General features: G+C 41.1%; 1 protein-coding gene across 1 annotated transcript; it reads left to right on the forward strand.

Annotated features, from left to right (window-relative positions):
* The first annotated feature begins 619 nt into the window (after nt 1-619).
* Nucleotides 620-20385, forward strand: LOC131095426 (AN1-type zinc finger protein 5-like). The gene is made up of 5 exons (XM_058043127.1): nt 620-770; nt 1163-1274; nt 2074-2171; nt 17840-17965; nt 20237-20385. Exons 1-5 carry the CDS (start codon nt 620-622, stop codon nt 20383-20385), a joined length of 636 nt encoding a protein of 211 aa, XP_057899110.1.
* Nucleotides 20386-20723: the final 338 nt, after the last annotated feature.

Here is a 20723-nt window from a genome sequence, read left to right on the forward strand (position 1 = left end):
CAGGGGAAGAATGTGAGGAGGAAGGAACAGGAAAGACATGTAATGAACTGACTTCTACCCCCATTCCTTGTGATGCTGGGGGATGGAGGGGTGGGGGAATAGAAAAATTGTGAGTAAAGTTTAGCCCAGGAAGAAGGGAAGTGTGTAGGGAAGGTGTTTTAACATTTGATTTTGTTTTCTCATTATCCCACTCAGGTTTAATTGATAATAAATTAATTTTTCCCAAGTTGAATCTGTTTTGTTTGTGATGGTGATTGGTGAATGATCTCCCCTCTCCTTATATCAACTCATGACCCTTTCATTGTCTTTTTCTCCACTTGTCCAGTTAAGGAGGGGGAGTGATAGGGCAGCTTGGTGCACACTTGGCATCCAGCCAAGGTCAACCCACTAAACTATGATAATGTTTTTTACCTCTCTTAGATGTTCCTGACAATGTTACTTATCAATACAATTGAAGTATTGAATTATATATTAACATCCATATAGCCATCTTTAAAAATGCTGATATCACTTTTTGTGGGCAAGGTAAGCAGACCTACTTTAATTCTATAACCCTGTAATCAATTTTGGTGAAATGCCAGTTCTTAATGCAGTTCTTGGTTTTATTTACAGAATTGAAATGGCTCAGGAGACAAACCAGACCCCAGTGCCTATGCTGTGTAGTACAGGATGTGGATTTTATGGAAATCCTAGAACAAATGGCATGTGTTCTGTTTGCTACAAAGAACATCTTCAGCGACAGCAGAATAGTGGCAGAATCAGCCCAATGGGTAAAGGTTTAAGACATGGTTTTTTTGTGTGTGACTTGAAAACATAATGTATAGGTGATGAGATGTATTCAGGGGATCTTCTGATAGCTGCATATTAAAACTATGAATATCAAAGGAGATAATACTTTAAATCACAATAAAAATGCTTTTTAATGTAATATATTCTGGCCCACTTGGTGTTGAACCTTAAGTTGAATTTTTACTTACTCTCTGCTACAGTTGTGTTTTTATACAATCCTTGTGTTTTGGTCATTAACAATATAGCCTATATTAAGAAGATGCAGTAGAATGAGGAAGGATTTGAAATGGTTCATAACTGTATTAAAATCTGCTTGACTAACTTGTATTCTATGCTTTGCTTATAATTAACTTCTCAAATTTCTGTTATATAGGGACAGCTAGTGGTTCAAACAGTCCTACCTCAGACTCTCCATCTGTACAGAGAGTCGATGCTAGCTTAAGCAACTGTGAAGGTACTGCTAGTAGCACATCTGGAAAATCAAGGTAAGATTATAGAATCATTTAGGTTGGAAAAGACCCTTAAGATAATCAAGTCCAACCATTAACCTGACACTGCCCAGTCCACCACTAAACCGTGTCCTTAAGTGCCACATCCACATGGCTTTTAAATACCTCCAGGGGTGGGGACTCAACCACTTCCCTGGGCAGCCTCTTCCAATGCTTGACCACCCTTTCAGTGAAGAAATTTTTTCTAATATCCAATCTAAACCTCTCCTGGCACAACTTGAGGCCATTTCCTCTTGTCCTATCCCTTGTTACTTGAGAGAAGAGATCAACTCCCACCTTGCTCCAGCCTCCTTTCAGGTAGTTGTAGAGAGCAATAAGGTCTCCCCATAGCCTGCTTTTCTCCAGGCCAAACACTCCCAGCCCCCTCAGCCACTCCTCATAAGACTTGCTTTCTAGACCCTTTACCAGATGAAGGTATTATTTTGAGGTTTGAATGAACTGTGAGTATATAGCAAGTTAAAGTGACGTTGCCTTGTTACAGAGAGTTTCTGCAGAGGAAAAAGTGACAGCGCACTTTACAGTGCTTTATGAATCTTTATAAATTAGGACTAATTAGTGTTTGGTATTGGACTACTACATTTACAAGGACATTTCTGGTTTATCTGGGGAAATATTTGCTACAGTTTGCCTAGTTTCTTCTTGGGAAGAGACATAGAAGTACAGGTCAAGAATGTGTATCAATAATAACAGATTGGGTAGTCTGATGGATTTTGACAGTTTAAGCTCTTATGTACTCTAAACTAATGTAATCACCCATTTCACTGTATGTAAACAGAAATGTGCCTGTTGCTGCTTTGCCTGTAATGCAGCAAATGACAGAAATGAGCATTTCAAGAGAGGAGAAAGTATCACCAAAAACAGACATCGAGCCAGGTATGTTTGCAGAGTAACACTGGATACAACTGGCTTAACAGAAGCTGACAATTTATTTACTTTCTCTTAAGTAGGCATCTCTGTGGTGATTGTCTTGAGGAAATGTTAATTATGAATGCTTCTTGAGTATTAATACTCTCAGAATCAAGAAGACTTACTAGTGCCAGAACATAGTTTACAGACGTGTTCAATTTTAGTGCATAACTTTTGACATTTGAGGAGCATTTTGGCTATCAAACCTTCATTTTTAAAAGTAAGACACTGAAGTTGTATCTGGGTGCAAGATGTTAAATTTTGAAGTCAGTGTTGATTTCTTTATAAAGCCTAGCAGTACAGTTTCTGCTGACTTGTGGCTATCAAAATGGTTTGTTGCATTTGAAGAACAGGGTTCTTAATTCTATTTTACAAAAGGATGAGAATAGGGCAGAAGGGAATACTTGATTTAAAATACTAACAAGGACTGCTAAAGGGTCTTGGACTAAGTGAGTAATCAGTAGATATAACTGAAATGCTGTTGTGTGAATATGGAGTACTTACAGCATTAATTGCTTAGTAAGAATGTTCAATTTTAAAAAGCGAGCAAATTCATGCTTATTATATGGCAGTTTATTCAAATGGATATCTTAATGTACCTGTTTGATATTTATAGATATTGATATTTGTTAATTTTAATAGTTCTGAAAGTCTTAAAACATTGAAAGCTGATTTTTAACAGGAAAATGTGTTTGCTACAACTGAAGATAAAATTACTTCTACTTCTTTTGTGTTGAAAATTCCAGAATGTACCACTCAGCACTGTATACATGCATCTTTGTTTAGGACTGCTATTAATTACAGCTACTAGTTAATTGCTCGGGTTTTGTTCACAGGTTTTTACAATTTTAGTTGTCATGTTAAGTTAGAATTGTGACATGAAATAAATTACAGTTGCTTTTACTATATTCTTTTTTGGTTATGTACAGACTGAGGAGATTTTTGCACGTTTCAGTGTTGCAGTGTGTTGTATATCCCAATATTTCAGCTTCCTGTAACTTGTGTTATCTGAAGTTATTGTATGTAACTTAGAAATTTATACTTTGTTACACTATTTATAAACCCATATTGTCTTATTATGTATTGGTACCTGAAAAAGTGATAGGCAGGAAAGGAAAACATAAATTGGTAGCAGTTGTCAAGTAATATCTGAATTTTCTTATTAAAACTGCCAATAGGGATTTGTCATTTTGCTGACTATGAAGGCCGGTCTTCTATTTATGTTGACTCAATATTCATTTTTTTATAACAGGGCAACTAAATGGTAGTGTCACACACAACATTCTATTGATTAGAATAGGAAGAAGAAAAAAGTCCCTAAAAGCAACTCAAGATAATAATCTTGCAGCTTGAAACTCGGAGTTGAAACCAGTCAAAGCTCTGTTAAAGCTTGCATAGAGATAATAGGGAAAATGACGATGGAATTTAAAAGTTTGGAAAACAAACTTCTATAACAAAATTTTCTTCCTTAGTACATATCATTAAATTCTTGAAACAGTCTTCAGCTGATCTAAAAGTTAACTTGGAAGCAGATTTTAGACAGCACAGAATAGTGCCTTTGCTGTTTTTAGATTACTAAGGGTTTATCAGACATTTAAGATACAGCAAGTGTTTGCTGTATTTACTAGTATATTGATCCTGTGTCTTGCAGTCAAAAAAAGCTGGCCTCACCTTTTTATAAATCCCTATTGTGTTTGGGTTAGTTTCTTTTTTTTCCTTTCTCTTTTTCTGCAGCATCCAATATGTGTTGGTCTTTCTTGAGGAGGAGCTGAAACAATAGTAGATAATGTCACCTTGTAAAACAAAGCTAATACTTTCTATGAGATGTAATTCTCTAAGCTAATGCCTGTCATGATGTTGGTAATGAAAATACTTTAGTTTTATCTGTGGTCTCACCTTGGCAATTGAATTTCATAACTGTCTATTAGATGGTAGGTCTGGAACAAACAATGTAGCCTTCAAGCAAAGTAGGTTTGGCTTTTTCTTTTCTTAAGCATTATGAAGACTTCAATTCAAAGTTCTAAATAGTTAGGTCTGCACAATTGTCTTTAAGTCTGTGGGCTAAAAGAATACTCTCATGCTGTTTGGATTTTAAGCATCTGATTCCAGCGGGTTCTGAAGTTGAATAAAATTAATCTTAACAGGCTTGTATTTTCTTTTGTTTTTCTCAGGTTGAGGTTGTAATCTGGATTCTCATTTAGAACAAATCAGGTCTGAAGGCAATGAATCATATCTTAGCATTTGAAGGAAGAAAGGCATAACAGATATAACTGGCCTAGTTGGTTATAATTTAAATGTCTAACATACTATATTTTAACTTCTAGTTTCTTAGTTCAACTTTGTTGCTTGTTGTAGTTTTGGAATTGAATTGTGGCATGTGTTCAGTTGCTTATCTGATGAACTGTGTAGAAGTCAGTGAAATATAAATACCTTTCTATCAAAATTCCATAATTGGACATTAATTATATAATGCATTTTATAGGCTTTTGATCTGCTTCTGCACTTCTTAAGTAAGGATTTAATTTTTGTTCAGTTTTGACCATAGTCAGAATATACCCAAAATATTCTAGAGATATTGTTCATATTTGTGGGTTTTTTCCCCATGTTAACTTACAGGAATTAAATGCCAAAACCCCCTTATATAACTAATTTACTTTCCTTGTGTTGATTATTGCATCAGAGCAATACTATTACTAAGTTGGTGAGATGACGGAAGTGAAGGGAGATGAGCACATCCTATTGATGATCATTGGTCTCAAATTTATTGATCCAGCTTACATACTTTTATAGTAGTGTTAATTAAGCTCATACATATTGCAAAAGCTAAGCTCATCATTGGTTACAGATTACATGTCAACCCCTCCTTTGTGGCTACATTCTCAAAATACTTGTGGTTTTCTTGTTGAGGCTAATTCTTGTTTTTACATCCTGCTGTTGACTACATTCAAGGGCACCATGTTTTTCACCATGTTTTTCTTGTTATTTGCTCAAGGACGCAGTGTTGTTGTTTTTCTCGTAAGGAAAAGGCTGAGAACTTACTGCTTACAGCTGCTTTTTACTGCTTAACCAGCTGTATATGATCATGGCCTTTTTTCTCAAGCCACGTCTGCACAAAAACTCTCCAACAGTGAGACATAGTAGAGGCCTCGAAGAAACCTGTTTTATTTAAGCAGATTTTTAAATGGCAATAAAAGATTCATACAAGAGAGCTGACTTGCATATTGAGCACTAAAACTCAACTGTTGTGAAAACAAATATGTTTAAATAATCATATTGTATCAAGTCATAGCATATTTCTCGCATTTTTGTGGGTCACTACGTTTCTGAATAAATCTCTCAGGGCTGTTAGTGTTTCCAGACTTAATTAGTGTAGTGTGCATATCAAAAACCTTATTTTTCTGAACCCAGTAATAGCTTTGTTTTACAGAGCAATGTGGTGAGTTATCACTGAAGCCACAGCTGTGCAGTAGTGCTGCCTATGAAGAAGGTGAACTGGAACTTGAAATGTATATGGTCTTCTGTAAAATAAGTGTTAAAATTCTTCCACAAACACTGTTAACTTAGAGTCTTATTCCATCCATGTTGTAGATTGCTCTTCCCATTCCTGAATGTTGTCATATAATGAAATTATTGAGATGATGGTGAGCTCATTTTTCTTTTGGCTCCATACCAAGCCAATATGATGTGTTATTTTAATGTTCAACGCCACAGCTATCTTACATGCTGTTACGGGATGCCCTCACTTATGTTACAGATAAAACCAGTAGCTTTGAAATTTACAGTGTGTTACAGATATTCTGAGTAATATGCTGAATATCTTATGAGCTATTGAATATTCAAGATGATAGATTATATTGCTTGCTTCTTGTTTTAATATCTGATTCTGATTTGTTTTCAAACATGGCTATAGTATTTAAACGTGGGTGCTATCTGTAGACAGCTCCTTTGTGGCTGTCAATAAAATCATCAGATATATCAACTTTTTCTTGTGTTCAAAATTACCTTCCCATTTCCCATGTCTGCTGTAGCTCAAGTAGATGCCCTCAATTGAAACAATTCTGAAATGGAGCTAATAATCTTGAAGTCTTGAAGCCGTCTATCTTGAAGAATACATCTGGAGACCAAACTGCTTGTCCTGTGCTTGTTGCAAATAACGTGCTATCATATCTTTTTGAGAGATGTGCAAAAGGCATCAAGTCTTGATGGCAGCCAATCTAAACCATATTTTAGTGTGATACTTAACAGGGGGATCTGTTATATTGATGTAAGAGTAAAAATATTCAGTCTGCCCGTTGAGCATGTGAGAGATTAGTTTCATGCTGCAGAATAATTTTATCCCAGTTCTTTGGCATCAAATTGAATATACAGTTTATTCTTTAGCATTTTATCATGGACAGGTAGATCAGCATAGCAGTTACAGTTTCTAAATAATAAAATATTCTCAAGTTTGATAAAGCATAATAAATACTGACCATCTTATTGACTCAAACTTTATATACAAGTCACTTGTGTTAATGTGCAGCACAAGAATTATGTAATTTGTAGTATAGTCTTCAGTTCTGGTGCTGTGGAAATGCTGTATGTTTTTCTGATGACTTTTGGGTGCTCTTTGTCTATTACCTTTATCCCTTCTTCTGTTTTATTTTTCCCAGCCTTTCTGTGGTAGGAGTTGGGGTTTACCTTAATGTAAAAGTAGTTAGAATGCTTAAAGCTTTTTTTTTTTTTAATGCTTTCAGACATTTCACTCTTCACTGGCATGCTTACTGCTTCCTATTACTGTGGAAGTTAATGCATTTTTTTAACTGGTAAGGTACTAATTTGGCTAATTTGTTTGAGTATACAGGAAGCTTTTAAAACCTTGCTTTTACTTTAGTAGTCCTTTCTGGATTAATTTAATTTATTGCCAATTAAAAAAAATAGAGCATGATAGTAAGAAACAAAGAAAACTAAAAATGCCTTCCCTTCACCCCTTTCATCCTAGACCCATCTTTACTTCCAGACTCTTCTACCTCCTCTCCCTATATTATGAGTAATGCAGGAGGAAATGGTTGCAGTCAGTTCATAGCTGTTCTCTGCTGTTCCTTCCTTCTTGCACATTTTACCTGCTCTAGCATGGGTCCCTCACACAGGATGCAGTCCTTTATGAACTGCTCCAGCTGTATTGGTTTGTGTAAGGAAAACCACTGTCAGTTCTGACAGTCTAGTTACAGAACCACAGAATGGGGCAGGTTGGAAGGGCCTAGTGGGCCATCTGATCTGACCTCTCTCTTCAAGCAGGGTCATCCTGGAGCACATGGCACAGGATTGTGTCCAGGCAGTTCCTGAATATTTCCAGTGAGGGAGACTCTACAACCTCTCTGGGCAAACTGCCCCTGTGCTCAGTCACCTGCACAGTAAAGAAGTTCTTCCTCATGTTCAGGTGTATCTTCCTGTGTTCCAGTTTCTGCCCAATGCCTCTTGTCCTATTGGTTGTCACCACCGAGAAGAGCCTGACTCCATCCTCTTGACACCCACCCTTTAGATACTTATAGACATTGATGAGGTCCTGTCGCAGACATTTTTTCATAGAAATCCTTTCTTTGGGATTTGTTCATCTTCTGGGAAGCTGAGGCCCCAGAAGAAGAATGTAAACAATTGTTATCGGCTGGTGTGGAATGCAACAGGTGCAGCGGTGATTGGTCTTCTGTGAGTGTTTGGATTTGCTGACCACTTACAGGAGAGTTTGTCCTTGCTTTCTGCTGGACACAGAACTTTGTTATTCATTCTTTTCTATTCTATTCTTAGCTTAGCAGCCTCTGCAACTTCTCTCTTTATTCTTTTTAGTATAGTAATAATGTATTATATATCATATATCAATAAATCCAGCCTTCTGATCATCAACCAAGTTTCCGTCTCTCTCTCACCCTGAAGACCTTATCAGGTCGCTGTAATATTTGGTGACCCCTCGTGTCAGAGCAAAAATTAATTTGATAAGACCAGAGGAGCAAATTGCTGCACTGGGTAAAATCCTGTATGTGTAGCATGTGATGGTTGCTTTGAAGTGACCACAGAAGTGGATTCAAGCCAGGAGCTGAAGAACTGAAGATCCTGATTTGGACAGAGTTCACAGCCAAGGCTGACCACAAAGAGAACCTGAAAACCCTCCGGGAGATGTTCGGAAAGAGCAGCAGAACCGTGGAGCGGGCCAGAGCATGCTGGACTCTTTCAAAAGGTACTGTTGGCTTTTCTATCCCTGAGGATTCAGCCCTTCGTAGTTTGTGGCTGTTCGTATGGGGGACACATGCCTTGGAAGAAGAGGTTCAGTTTTCTCCTTCAGAGGAGAACCTTATTGCCCTCTGGCAAAGATGGTGTGGAGAAGACGGATTTTTCTTGTCAAAACCAGATCTCTGTGAGTTCTTTCGATGGGCAAAGCTTTTTGGGTTCTTTACTGATGTCCTATATGCCTTGGATGTTTTCGTGTGGGAATGCATGGACTCCATTTTCCGATTCGTTTGGGGTCAGAGGTGCGACTTCCCTCCCGTCTACCCAGCATTTAGAAAGCTCTTCCCAGTTTTGAAACGGAGAGCAGCTGTTTTTCCATGGATTTCTAACTGCTATGGATTGGCTCCGTTTCCCCCGTCCCCAGTGGGAGAAGACCCGGTGGGGGATGAGATTCTGCTTCCCAGCCCCCCCTGCTTCGTGGCGCGGGGGGGTGAAACTGCGCTGCGCAAAGAAGTTTTGTTTACTCTTTCTCCGGAGCAGTCCTTCTCCCCCCCTTCTCCTCCGCTGGGGGGATGGGAGGGGGCGGCGGCGCTCAAGCCAGCGCCATTGGTGCCGCCCCTGGAAGCCCGGCAGGCCTTTCCGCAGTCGGCCTCTCGGACCCCACCCCGCTCAGTGATGGGGGTGGCACTGGTCCCCGAGGCCTCCCCGCTTGCTGGGCCCCTGCGGCCACCTCTAAGACCTGCGCTGCCAGCGCCGCGGCCGCCTCCAAGACCCGCCCCGCCGGTGCAGCCACCACTCCAGGTGATCCCGTCTCTGCCTCTCCAGGCGGTCCCGCCAGCAGCTTCACCGGCTTTCCTGCCTGCATCTGAGAATGCAGAAACAGCGCTTCCTGTGCCTGAGTCGCTGTTACTAGGCGACAACGCTGCGTCTCCAGCTTCTGGCTCAGCGGAGGAGGAGTTCTCTCCAGCCCCTTCGGCCCCCATGCTGCTCCCACTGGCCGCCCTGCCGCCCTAAGCCGAGATGGTCCCTGTTCAGGATGGTGCTGGAGACGGTGCCGAACCCGCGGGACCCTCGGAGCAGCCCGCGGCCGCTCCTACACCCAGTGTGATTCCCTCCCCAAGTGTTTCGGGTTGTCCGGGGCTGTCCCAGCGGCTCTGCCGTTGTCGGAGGCTCAGCCCTTCGTGTCGGCATCAGAGACTGCCTTGGAACTGGCGGCTTGTTCGAGCGCGGACCATCCCGGACCGGCTGTCCTAGCAGCGGCCCCGGAGGCTGGTCTCTCCTTCCGTGGAGCGGGGGCTGCCCGCTAGCTGACTCTGGGGGCAGTCCAGCTGCCTGTTTTTAAGATCAGCATTCTCGGCGGTTTGGGGGGTGGTTTTTTGGGGATGGTCCCATGGCGGCTCCCATCGCTGCCGCCTCTCTTGCGTTCTAGTGGCATGGGGGGGCACGTGCATCCCGAGAGCCCTGCCTCTGATCCCCAGCCCAGAGGGGGTGTGGATGATGCTGTGGGGCGGATGAGAGACAAACCTGATGCATTGCAGAGGGAGAGGGCACAGCTGGAGGAGATCACAGCTGGTTTGCTGTGGGGAACAAACATCTCCAGACCCTAGATGGGATTTCTGGGGAAGGCTTCTATTTCCCTGCTGCTGGCATGCCTCAGTGGTTTTGGGGAAAGGAAGCGTGTCACCACCCATGCTGCCATTGTACTGGCAGCAGGGCGCAGGCCTGTGGGAATGCAGAGCCTGCTTTGTGGGTTTGGGCCAGGGCCATCACTTGGCCTCCTGATGTTTCTGGGAGTTGTGGTTTCTCCTACCGGTCCTGGCCCCCCTTTGTGGGCCAGTTTTGGGGTTCCTGGTCCATCATGGGCCAGGGCCCCCAGGGCCTTTCCTTCTCTGGCACTGCTCTGCTTGGCTGCTGCTCTTTTCCTTTTCGATCCAAAAAAAAAAATTAAAATTAAATAAAAGGATTGAAAATAGCGGGCAGCAGCTCTGAAGCACTGAAGCATTGAAGGGCCAGAAAAGGACATTCCAAAAATTGTTCAAATTGTTTGAAATTGTGTGAAATTGTGTTATGACTGTCAATGGTTTTTGATAACTATTGATGGGACTTTTGTAGCAAGTCTGTTTCAGGACCAAAAAGGACTCTCAGATTTGTCCAAGAGAAACAACTTCAGCTCATGGACTGTTCCTGAAACTCAGCTGCTTGGACTTGAATTTTCTTTGCATTGTTTGTTGCATTTTCTTAGATTGTAGGATTGTTTTAGTGATTTTTTGGATTGTATATTTTACAGGTGAAGAAATTTCCTGTTCATTTCACATCAGCATTTTTCTTTTTAATTTATACAATTTAGAAAGGTGAGATGTCGCAGACATTTTTTCATAGAAATCCTTTCTTTGGGATTTGTTCATCTTCTGGGAAGCTGAGGCCCCAGAAGAAGAATGTAAACAATTGTTATTGGCTGGTGTGGAATGCAACAGGTGCAGCGGTGATTGGTCTTTTGTGAGTGTTTGGATTTGCTGACCACTCACAGGAGAGTTTGTCCTTGCTTTCTGCTAGACACAGAACTTTGTTATTCATTCTTTTCTATTCTATTCTTAGCTTAGCCGCCTCTGCAACTTCTCTCTTTATTCTTTTTAGTATAGTAATAATGTATTATATATCATATATCAATAAATCCAGCCTTCTGATCATCAACCAAGATTCTCGTCCACTTCTCTCACCTTGAAGACCTTATCAGGTCGCTGTAATAAGGTCCCCTCTCAGTCATTCCTTCTTGAGGCTGAACAGGCCCAGCTCCCGCAGTCTTTCCTCATAAGAGAGGAGCTCCATGTCTCTCTTGTACTGAGGAGCCCAGAATTAGACACTACTCCAGATGTGGCCTCATCAGGGCTGAGTAAAAGAGCAGGATCACCTCCCTCAACCTGCTGGCAATGCTCTTCCTAATGCATCCCAGGATTCTGTTGGCCTTCTTGGCCACAAGGGCACTGCAGGCTCATGGACCCAGTCCTCCTCGACCAAGGGAGTCTTCCTTCTAACATAGCTTTACCTTGGTCTCCTGGGTCAAAGATCCCTGAGCGCTGATCTTGTCAGTGCAGACTGATGCAAAGAAGGCATTCAGTAACTCTGCCTTCTCTGAGTCCTCTATCACTGGGGTCCCCCCTCCATTTGGAAATGGTCCCCCATTTTCCTTAGTTTTCCTTTTATCACTGATGTATTTGAAGAAGTCCTTGTTGTCCTTGACATCCTTGGCCAGATTTAATTCTTGTTGGGCCTTGGTCTTCTTCATCTCATTTCTACTTACTCTGACAACCTCTTTATATTCATTCCAAGTGGCCTGATCCTGCTTCCACCTCCTGTGTGTTTCCTGCTTATGTTTGAGTAATTACAGGAGTTTTTTATTCATCCATGCAGATTTCTTGTCCTCTTTACCTGATTCCTTGCTCATTGGGATGCATTGTTCTTGAGCCTATTAGTACAGTGATTATTGCTTTTTCAGAAGTCTCAGTCACTGTGAGTTTAATACTTTGGGGTCAGAGTAGCATTAGTCTTCCTATTTGCAGGACCTTTCTTTGTGTCAGTTGAACAGTTGTCATGCTGTGGCTTGTGATTTACTTCTAATCATAAGTAATCTTGCTGTTCTCCCTCTGTCTGCTTTGAAGATGCATCTTACTTTCTGACTGAATGACGTAAATGTTCCCAAATATACAGTGCAACAGTTGTATTTGTGGAGGTTTTGTTTGTCTTTTTATTTTTCAGGCACTTTTTGTACTAGGATTAGATTGGTTCCTTATCCTAGCAGATTTATGATAATAGAATTGTTTGAGTTGAAAGGGACCTTAAAGATCGTATAGTTCCAACCCCCTTGCCATGGGCAGGGACCCTTCCACTATCCCAGGTTTTTCAAAGCCCCATTCAACCTTGCCTTGGACACTTCCAGGGATGGGGCAGCCACAGCTTCTCTGCCACCCTGTGCCACGACCTCCCCAGCCTCACAGTAAAGAATTTCTTTTTAATATCTTATCTGAACCTACCATCTTTCAATTTAAAGCCATTCCCCCTTGTTTTATGACTACATACCATTGTAAAAAGTCTTGCTCCAGCCTACCTGTAGGCCCTCTAGGTACTGGAAAGCTGCTCTAAGGTCTTCCCTGAAACTTCTCTTTTCCAAGCTAAACAGCCCCAATTCTTTCAGCCTGTCTTAATGGGAGAAGTGCTCCAGCTCTCCTTCCTGAAGCCTTTCAGTGGCCCTTCTCTGGACTTGTATGAACAGGTCCATGCCAGTGTGCACTGGTCTTCGCTTGGACATTGAGTTGTTGACCACAACTCTTTGAGTGCAACCATCCAGCCAATTTCCTATCTACCAAGTGGTCCATCTGTCAACACTGCATCTCTCCACTTTAGGGACAAGTATGTTGTGTGGGGCAATACCAAATGCTTTGCATGAGCCCAGGTAGATTTTTTTTTGTCACTCTTCCCATATTTGCCAATCCTGTAACCCTTTCATAAAGATCTCCATGATTTGCCCTTAGTGAAGCCATGTTGGTTGTCACCAATCCCCTCCTTATTTCCTATGTACCTTAGCATAGTCTCCAGGAGGACCTGCTCCATAATTTTGCCAAGCACTGAGGTGAGATGGACTGGCCTGTAGTTTCCTGGGTCTTCCTTATTTCTGTTTATAAAAATGGGGGTTATGTTTCCCCTTTTCCAGTCAATGGGAACTTCACTGGAGACTGCCATGACTTCTCAATATGATGGATAGTGACTTAGCCACTTCATCCACTAGTTCTCTCAGGACTTGCAGATATTTCATCAGGTTCCATGGACTTGTGCACCTGCAGGTTCCTTAGATGCTTTCAAACCTGATCTCCTACAGTGGGTGCTTATTTGTTCTCCCAGTCCATGCCTTTGCCATCCAGGTCTTCATCCACCACTACCCCTAAGTCCTCTTATACAGGGATGATCTCAATCCCTGCATTCCCCAGCCTGTATTGATATTGGGGGTTGTCCTGACCCAAATGCAGGACTTTGCACTTTGCCTTGTTGAACCTCAGGAGATTCACATGGACCTACTTCTTGAGCTTGTCCTGGTCCCTCTGAATGGCATCCCCTGTGCCTGTTTTGTTGTTCCTGATGACACTGCATTTTACACTGCCTGTGATTAACTTATTGTTGTATTACTTAATAAAATTAAATATCATGTCCATTTCTGGAAACTTCTTTTTGCTCCCAAGTTCTTCAACCTTGTAGCAGGAGATCTGGTCTCCTAAAATTGAAGTTAAACAAACCTCATCTGGTAATCTGAGCTGGTAGTTGGCAAGAGAAATAACCTTGGTGGTGAAGAGAGCTACATGCCAACAGGACCTCTGTTAAGGCAATAAATCATGTTCTGGTGATAAAAGGCTTTGCTCCGTATGAATAGGATTATTGGTACTGAGGAGGCAGGTCTGCAGGTGACAGTAACAACCATTTTCCTACCATCATTTCAGCTTTTGTCTAGTGATTTATTCCATGGCACTTTGAGTACTTTGCCTGATGATTAACACAGTATGATTTCTGGCATAAAATTTGTTTAATGTGTAGTAAAGGGAGCTTTTTGTGAGAAGCAGTTGTCGGGATAGTATCTGATGAATGTGGCTATTAATGTCATGTCAGAAGAACTAAAACTTATATTTCATTTGAGATAGTTTGATGAAAAAATGGGGGGTTGCTTTTATGTGTGAGCTTTAGTTAAAGGGTGTTGTCCCTGTTCTAGCTGTTATGCAAAGCTACTTGGAGGACTTCATTATTGAAACCCATTATTAGATCTAACTCTGCTGACATAAAAGTGGGTGGATGCCTACTTTTTGCAGGTGTTATCTGTGTCAAGTAATAAATTGAACAATTCTGATTTAGGGGAACCTGTGAAATCTCCTTGTGTTGGGACCTTTTAGTTGCCCATTTCTGCATGTTACCTGCTTTTTGTTTTTGGAATATGTTTTTAGTTGTGGAGGAAGGATCCTGTTTGGCACCTCTTTTCGGAAATGGGCCTTTGCACTTTGGATTATCATCATTGCTTCCTAGTTCCCAGGTTGCTGGTTGTGGCGGTGAACACCTGTCAGTTTCACAGAGTTCACAGAATATTATGAGTTGGAAGGGACCCACAAGGATTTCAAGTCCAGATCTTAAGTGAATGGCCCACAGAGGAAGCAAACCTGTTACCTTGGTGTTACTAGCACCATGCTCTTACCAACTCAGCTAGTCTCAGGGTCAGTATATTTATGTAGAGGAGGAAGTAAGTTTATTTGTAGTAGTTGATAACATTTTGACTTAGATGGATTTGTTTTTAATCTTTGTATTGTGACACAAAATTATCTAATACACTATCTCTTTGTCTTGATGGATCAGTGAGCTCAAATCTGGTCACTGCTGCACTTACACTGCTTCTTGTGAGGTTTGTTCTCCATTGGTTCAGGTGGTTCCTACTATAACTACATCCTATAACATGTAACTCCAAACCCAGATTACAACAGTTTAAAGGCATATCCATTACAATCTCTACCCTTGATCCCTTTGTACCAGGCCATAGGGTTTAACATTGCAATGAACTCCTCCCCTTGCCCCTGGTCTGACTTGGATTTATTCATGGACTGCAGTCCCTTAGGAGTGTGCCTGCTCCAAGTGGAGCTTTATCTACAAGCCACAGTCTCTTTAGGGTATACCTTCTGCTGCACAGACTTATCCATAGCCACAGTTGCTTTGAGGTGCACCTGTTCCAGTATGGCCTTTTTCATGGGCCACAATTCTTTCAGAGATGTACCTGCTCCAGTGTGGCTTTACCCACAGCAACAGTCCCTTCAGGAGTGTACCTGCTATGTTACAGACTTATCCACAGCCACAGATGCTTCAAGGTATTACCTCCTCCAGTGTGGACTTCTTGAGCCACAATCCCTTTAGAGGTGTACCTGCTCTGGCACAGATGTAACCATGGCCACAGATGCTTCAGGGTGTCCTGTTTCCATGGGGACTCATCCACAGGTCACAGTCCCTTTGACTTGAGTTCACACAGAGTTCCAGCCTGTCCAGCACAGCAGCAATGCACTGGCCATTTGCCAACCCATGTGCATGCATGGTCATTGCTGTTATCAGAATGTTCCCAGGCACAGCAGAATAAGAAGATAAGCAGTGAAAGCAAAAAGCAGCCACTAATGAGCACTAGAGTTTATTTTGCAGTCAGGCAAGCAAGCCCATGGCAAGCCCAGGAGCCTGCTGATTCCTAGTTAAACAGCACTAACAGCTATAAATTTGACCTAGCACATTCCAGTCAAGTCTGTTGTTATCTCAAATCCTTCAAGCCCTTTGTTGGGTGCCAAAATGGTCTGTTGTGGTTTAACCCTGGTAGGCAGCTAAGCACACACAGCTGCTCACTTGCTCACTCCACCAGAGAATTGGAAAGTTCCCTTTTTCCATCTGCCATAGCTCATAACTAGCATTTCATTTTAAACAGACTGGTAATACAAAAAATCAAAAAGGAGCTTGATCATGCTGCTTGATTTGGGAGATGTTTAATCAATTTCTTAATTCCTGTCAGCTGAGGTGTGTGGTATCCAACAGGTTTACGTTGTGGTGTCAGTGTTTTTAACCTGATTTTTTTTGGTCATAGGCTTTCAACTAGAATATCTAATACTGAACACTACTTTCCTTGGGGTTTAAAGACGAGTTCAAAAGGTTATATCTGTTAATTTTGAAAATATTAATTGTCAAGGCAAAGGAATTGCTTAATTAAAAAAAAAAACAGCTATTGAAATTACTCTGAAAAGTATTAATAGCAGTTATGAATGTAGTGCCATACCTTTTCTTTTTATTAATAGCATGCTTAAGTATGGAAAAAACATTATATATCCAAGACTGGATAGTATTGTTGTCCTCAGAATTAGCAAAATAGTGTTAATGCTGAACTCTTCACACTTTCTAGAAGAATCTATAGAGTATTCAAAAATAAAGTCAGTAAAGAGCTTGAGTTGTTCCCTAGGACTTACAGCTATAATATTGTATAAGAAAATACTGATTCCCAGCATAAGACTTTTTGGGTATGAGCACTGAAAGTTCCTTGTTGCCTCTAGAAGTTTGTCACTACTGAATCTTGTTTACAATCTGAAATATGAACTGACTGGAGGCTCTCTTTGTTCACTTCTACAGTGAATTGTGAAATGGGGCTTGGGTCTGTGAGGCTTTGTGTTAGTAGTGATAGGCATACGAACATAATACAAATAAAATCTTATAAGAGCAAGTATTAATAGTAAGGATAATAAAATGTTAACTATAAGGGGTTCATGATGTTGAAAAAATCCACTTTCAGAATGACATGCTTACTCATCTAAAAGGATCTCAACTAAGAAATCATATTTGTGAGCATAAAGTTGGTTACAAGTGAGTCCTTTAAACCTATAGTCTCAATCATTAATTATGGAGTATATTTTATAGTTTGCTCATTATTTTTTAAAGCATTAGATGTAATCATACAATTGAGTGTCCAGGAATACTGAACAGGGACAGACTCTCTGGGTTATATGCATTAAAGTTTGTATACAAACACATCTCCCTTGTGTTTCTTCTGCACTAATTTGGGTATTTAAAGAATTTTTAAAACAAGTGATGAAAAATTTAATTTTTCAAAGAAAACTAACAGATCTACAGAAGGACCCATTTTTATCCTGCATAGAACTTGGATAAAAAGTGAGAAATGTAACCAAAAGTGTTCATGGCAAAGGCAATTGAAAAATAAACCATTTTGACTCAAACTGCTTGATCATTATGGTTGAATATAGTACAAGGAGACTGATATCCAATGTAAATATGTAGTTTTTTTCTTTAAATTACTGAAGAAAAGTGTCTGAAATAAGGGCTTTTTTGAGCTGTGTGGCTTGTTGTAGTATACTTGGTGTATCACAAAATCAATGGTTTGAAGCTCAAGAATGTTAGGTGGTGTACTGTTTGAGGTTTTAGATCATCTGACTTTGCAAGTATTATGGCAGAGTAACTTGGTACTATGACAAAAAAGCATTACTGTAAATGTCGTTCATTTCTAAAATATGGTCCTATTGACTATTTTCCACAAGTATCCCCTCTGTTCAACAACTTAGACAGTGTTGTTATTGTTTTAGATTCATTTAAACTGGATCATATTACTTTTAATATTGTGTGTACAGGACCTATATGGGTGTATACAGGTGATAATACTAGGTATGCTGTATTTTCTAGATGATGGAACAGTGGGGAAAACTTGATAATTTTCTGTAGAGATAAAAGGGAAGTTAATAGAATACCTATTCTACTTACCACTTCAGACAATAAGCTTCAGGGTCTTAGTAGAGGGGATTTTACTGTTAATAAATACAAACATGCTAGTGAAGTCAAGAAAAGGAAAAAATAACCTTTAATTCTTTTGCTTGCTTTAACAGTTGTTACTCAACCAAGCCCATCAGTTTCTCAACCTAGTACTTCACAGAGTGAAGAGAAAGCTTTTGAACTGCCTAAACCAAAGAAGAACAGATGTTTCACATGCAGAAAGAAGGTTGGCCTTACGGGTATGATAGTACTTTGTTAATATTGAATAGATTTATATTATTAGTTGCCTCTTACTAGATTGTCTTGGTTTGAAAAGACAGGTGTCGGCTAAGGAAGGCAGAAGCCTCCCCTGAAATGGAAAATGTAAACCCCCTCCCTCCGAATTATTATAATTTTGAAATTAAAAGGCTTTCAGGCGAAGATATGGGAATAGGAATAACAGTTCTTTACTAGGAAAACTAAAAATACAAATGTAATAGTACAAACAAAAAAAAAAAAACAAACTACTGACAGAATACAACCTGACACCATGTGGGTCAGGGTGTTGGTAGCAGTCTAATTAAATGGTGGCTGCAGTCCTCCTGGAGTGACAGATGTGGTTCTGTTGAAGCAGTGATCCTGTAGAAGGGTGTAGTTTTCCTCTGAAGGTGTGGTAGTGGTGTAGATGGGCCTGGTCTTCCTCTGGGAATCCAGTGGAGAAGAAAGCTGCTCCTCTGGGAATGCAGTGGGAAAAGGCTACTCTGGTATCCCAAAATCTCTGATTATATCCAGGAAGGAATGTTTGGCTCCTCCCCCTGGGTGAGCATCTCACAATGGGATGATGTAATTTTATCAGTCGTGCAGTGACACTCAATGGCATATTAACAGAAGATATTTCCTGGAGGGAGGATTGGTTTGTGGAAGAGATAAAGAAAACTGCCCAATTACAAAAGATAACTGCCCTACCTCTGACAGATGGCAAATAGAATACACACATTATCACAGAATCACAGAATCACAGAATTTTCAAGACTGGAAGAGACCTATAAGATCATCTAGTCCAGCCGATGTTCTAACTGTTCAACTAGATCATGGCAGCAAGTGCCACATCCAGTCTTTTTTTGAATTCTTCAAGGGATGATGCCTCCACCACCTCACTGGGTAAATGATTCCAGTTTCTGACCACTCTTTCTGTGAAGTATTTCCTTCTTACTTCTAACTTACATCTAGCTTGACGCAACTTGAGACTGTGTCCTCTTGTTCTATCCGTTGTCGCCCGGAGAAAGAGGCTGACCCCCAGCTCACTACAGCCACCCTTCAGGAAATTGTAGAGAGTGATGAGGTCACCCCTTAGTCTCCTTTTCTCCAGGCTGAACAACCCCAGCTCCCTCAGTCGCTCTTCATATGGCTTGTGTTCCAAGCCCCTTATTAGTTTCGTTGCTCTCCTCTGGACACGCTCAGGTAACTCGACGTCCCTCCTAAAGTGAGGGGCCCAGAACTGGATGCAATACTCCAAGTGAGGCCTCACCAGTGCCAAGTACAGGGGAAGAATGACCTCTCTGTTCCTGCTGGCCACTCCATTTCTGATACTGGCCAGGATGGCATTGGCCCTCTTGGCTACCTGGGCACACTGCTGGCTCATATTCAATCGACTGTCAACCAGCACCCCCAGGTCCCTTTCCACCTGGGCACTATCCAGCCACTCCATCCCCAGCTTGTATCGGTACAGGGGATTATTATGGCCGAAGTGCAATACTCGGCACTTGGACTTATTGAAGTTCATCCCGTTTGATTCTGTCCATACGTCCAGCCGTTCCAAGTCTCTCTGAAGAGCCCTACACCCCTCTAGTTGATCTACACTCATTCCCAATTTGGTATCATCAGCGAAACTACTAATAAAAGACTCTAAGCCCTCATCCATATCGTCGATAAAAATATTGAACAAAGCTGGTCCCAACACAGACCCCTGAGGGACACCACTGGTGACTGGTCGCCAGCTAGATGTGACACCATTCACCAGCACTCTCTGGGCCCGGCCATCCAGCCAGTTCTGAACCCAGCAAAGGGTATTCCTATCCAGACCACGGCCAGCTAGCTTGTGTAGGAGTATGCTATGGGAAACAGTGTCGAAGGCCTTGCTGAAATCCAGAAAAACAACATCTACAGCCTTCCCTGCATCCACTAGCCGGGTTACCTGGTCATAAAAAGTGATCAGGTTAGTTAGACATGATCTACCCCTCCTAAATCCGTGCTGGCTGGGTCTGATACCCTGGCCATCCTGCAAATTATCTTTCAGTCCAGGCCATTGATTAAATTTGTTGAAATCTGTAGGCATTAAATTTTTGCTTGCTGTCACAAAATCCATAATGTTAGATCCCTTAATAGAGTTGATATTTGAAAATATTCATTTCACTTAATCTGTTTGATACAGAAGATGTACATAGCTCCTTTGAACTGGGTAAACCCTTAATTTATAGCTTTCTCAAGTCTGAAGCTTCCTAGTGATGTTGTTTTTCCTTTTCTTTATACAGGGTTTGATTGCCGATGTGGAAATTTATTTTGTGGACTTCACCGTTATTCTGACAAGCATAACTGTCCATATGATTACAAAGCAGAAGCTGCAGCAAAAATCAGGAAAGAGAATCCAGTTGTGGTGGCTGAAAAAATCCAGAGAATATAAGCTAGTCTATTTGTGAAAAGACTGACTTTTGTTTTATTTTAATATGCCCTATGAAAGCATTAAAGAGCATATGCATGGCCATTTTCCTTTGTTCTCCAAAGTTTTAATTTTAACCTTGTCTGTCATAATGTTTTTTCACAATGTTTGGGTGTTTGTTGCAGGCTGAATTGGATAGATACAGTCCTTGACAATGTATATGCTCTCCTCAGAATATGATTGGATGGCTAGAACCTGCGCAGGAATACACATGCACAGAAGACAGGCTCTATTTCACATGTGATAAATATATGTTTACTTAATGTTTGCCACAGATCTGCCTTTTGAGATGCTTAAGGTGT

The sequence above is a fragment of the Melospiza georgiana genome, chromosome W, assembly GCF_028018845.1.
Source record: "Melospiza georgiana isolate bMelGeo1 chromosome W, bMelGeo1.pri, whole genome shotgun sequence".
In the NCBI taxonomy this organism is placed as follows: domain Eukaryota; kingdom Metazoa; phylum Chordata; class Aves; order Passeriformes; family Passerellidae; genus Melospiza; species Melospiza georgiana.

What these genes read in the sequence shown, in the direction of transcription:
- LOC131095426 (XM_058043127.1), top strand. Translation starts at nt 620, where the DNA reads ATGGCTCAGGAGACAAACCAGACCCCAGTGCCTATGCTGTGTAGTACA. An exon ending in TGGCAGAATCAGCCCAATGG is followed by an intron (nt 771 to 1,162) that starts GTAAAGGTTTAA and finishes TCTGTTATATAG; the next exon opens with GGACAGCTAGTGGTTCAAAC. An exon ending in AAAAACAGACATCGAGCCAG is followed by an intron (nt 2,172 to 17,839) that starts GTATGTTTGCAG and finishes TTGCTTTAACAG; the next exon opens with TTGTTACTCAACCAAGCCCA.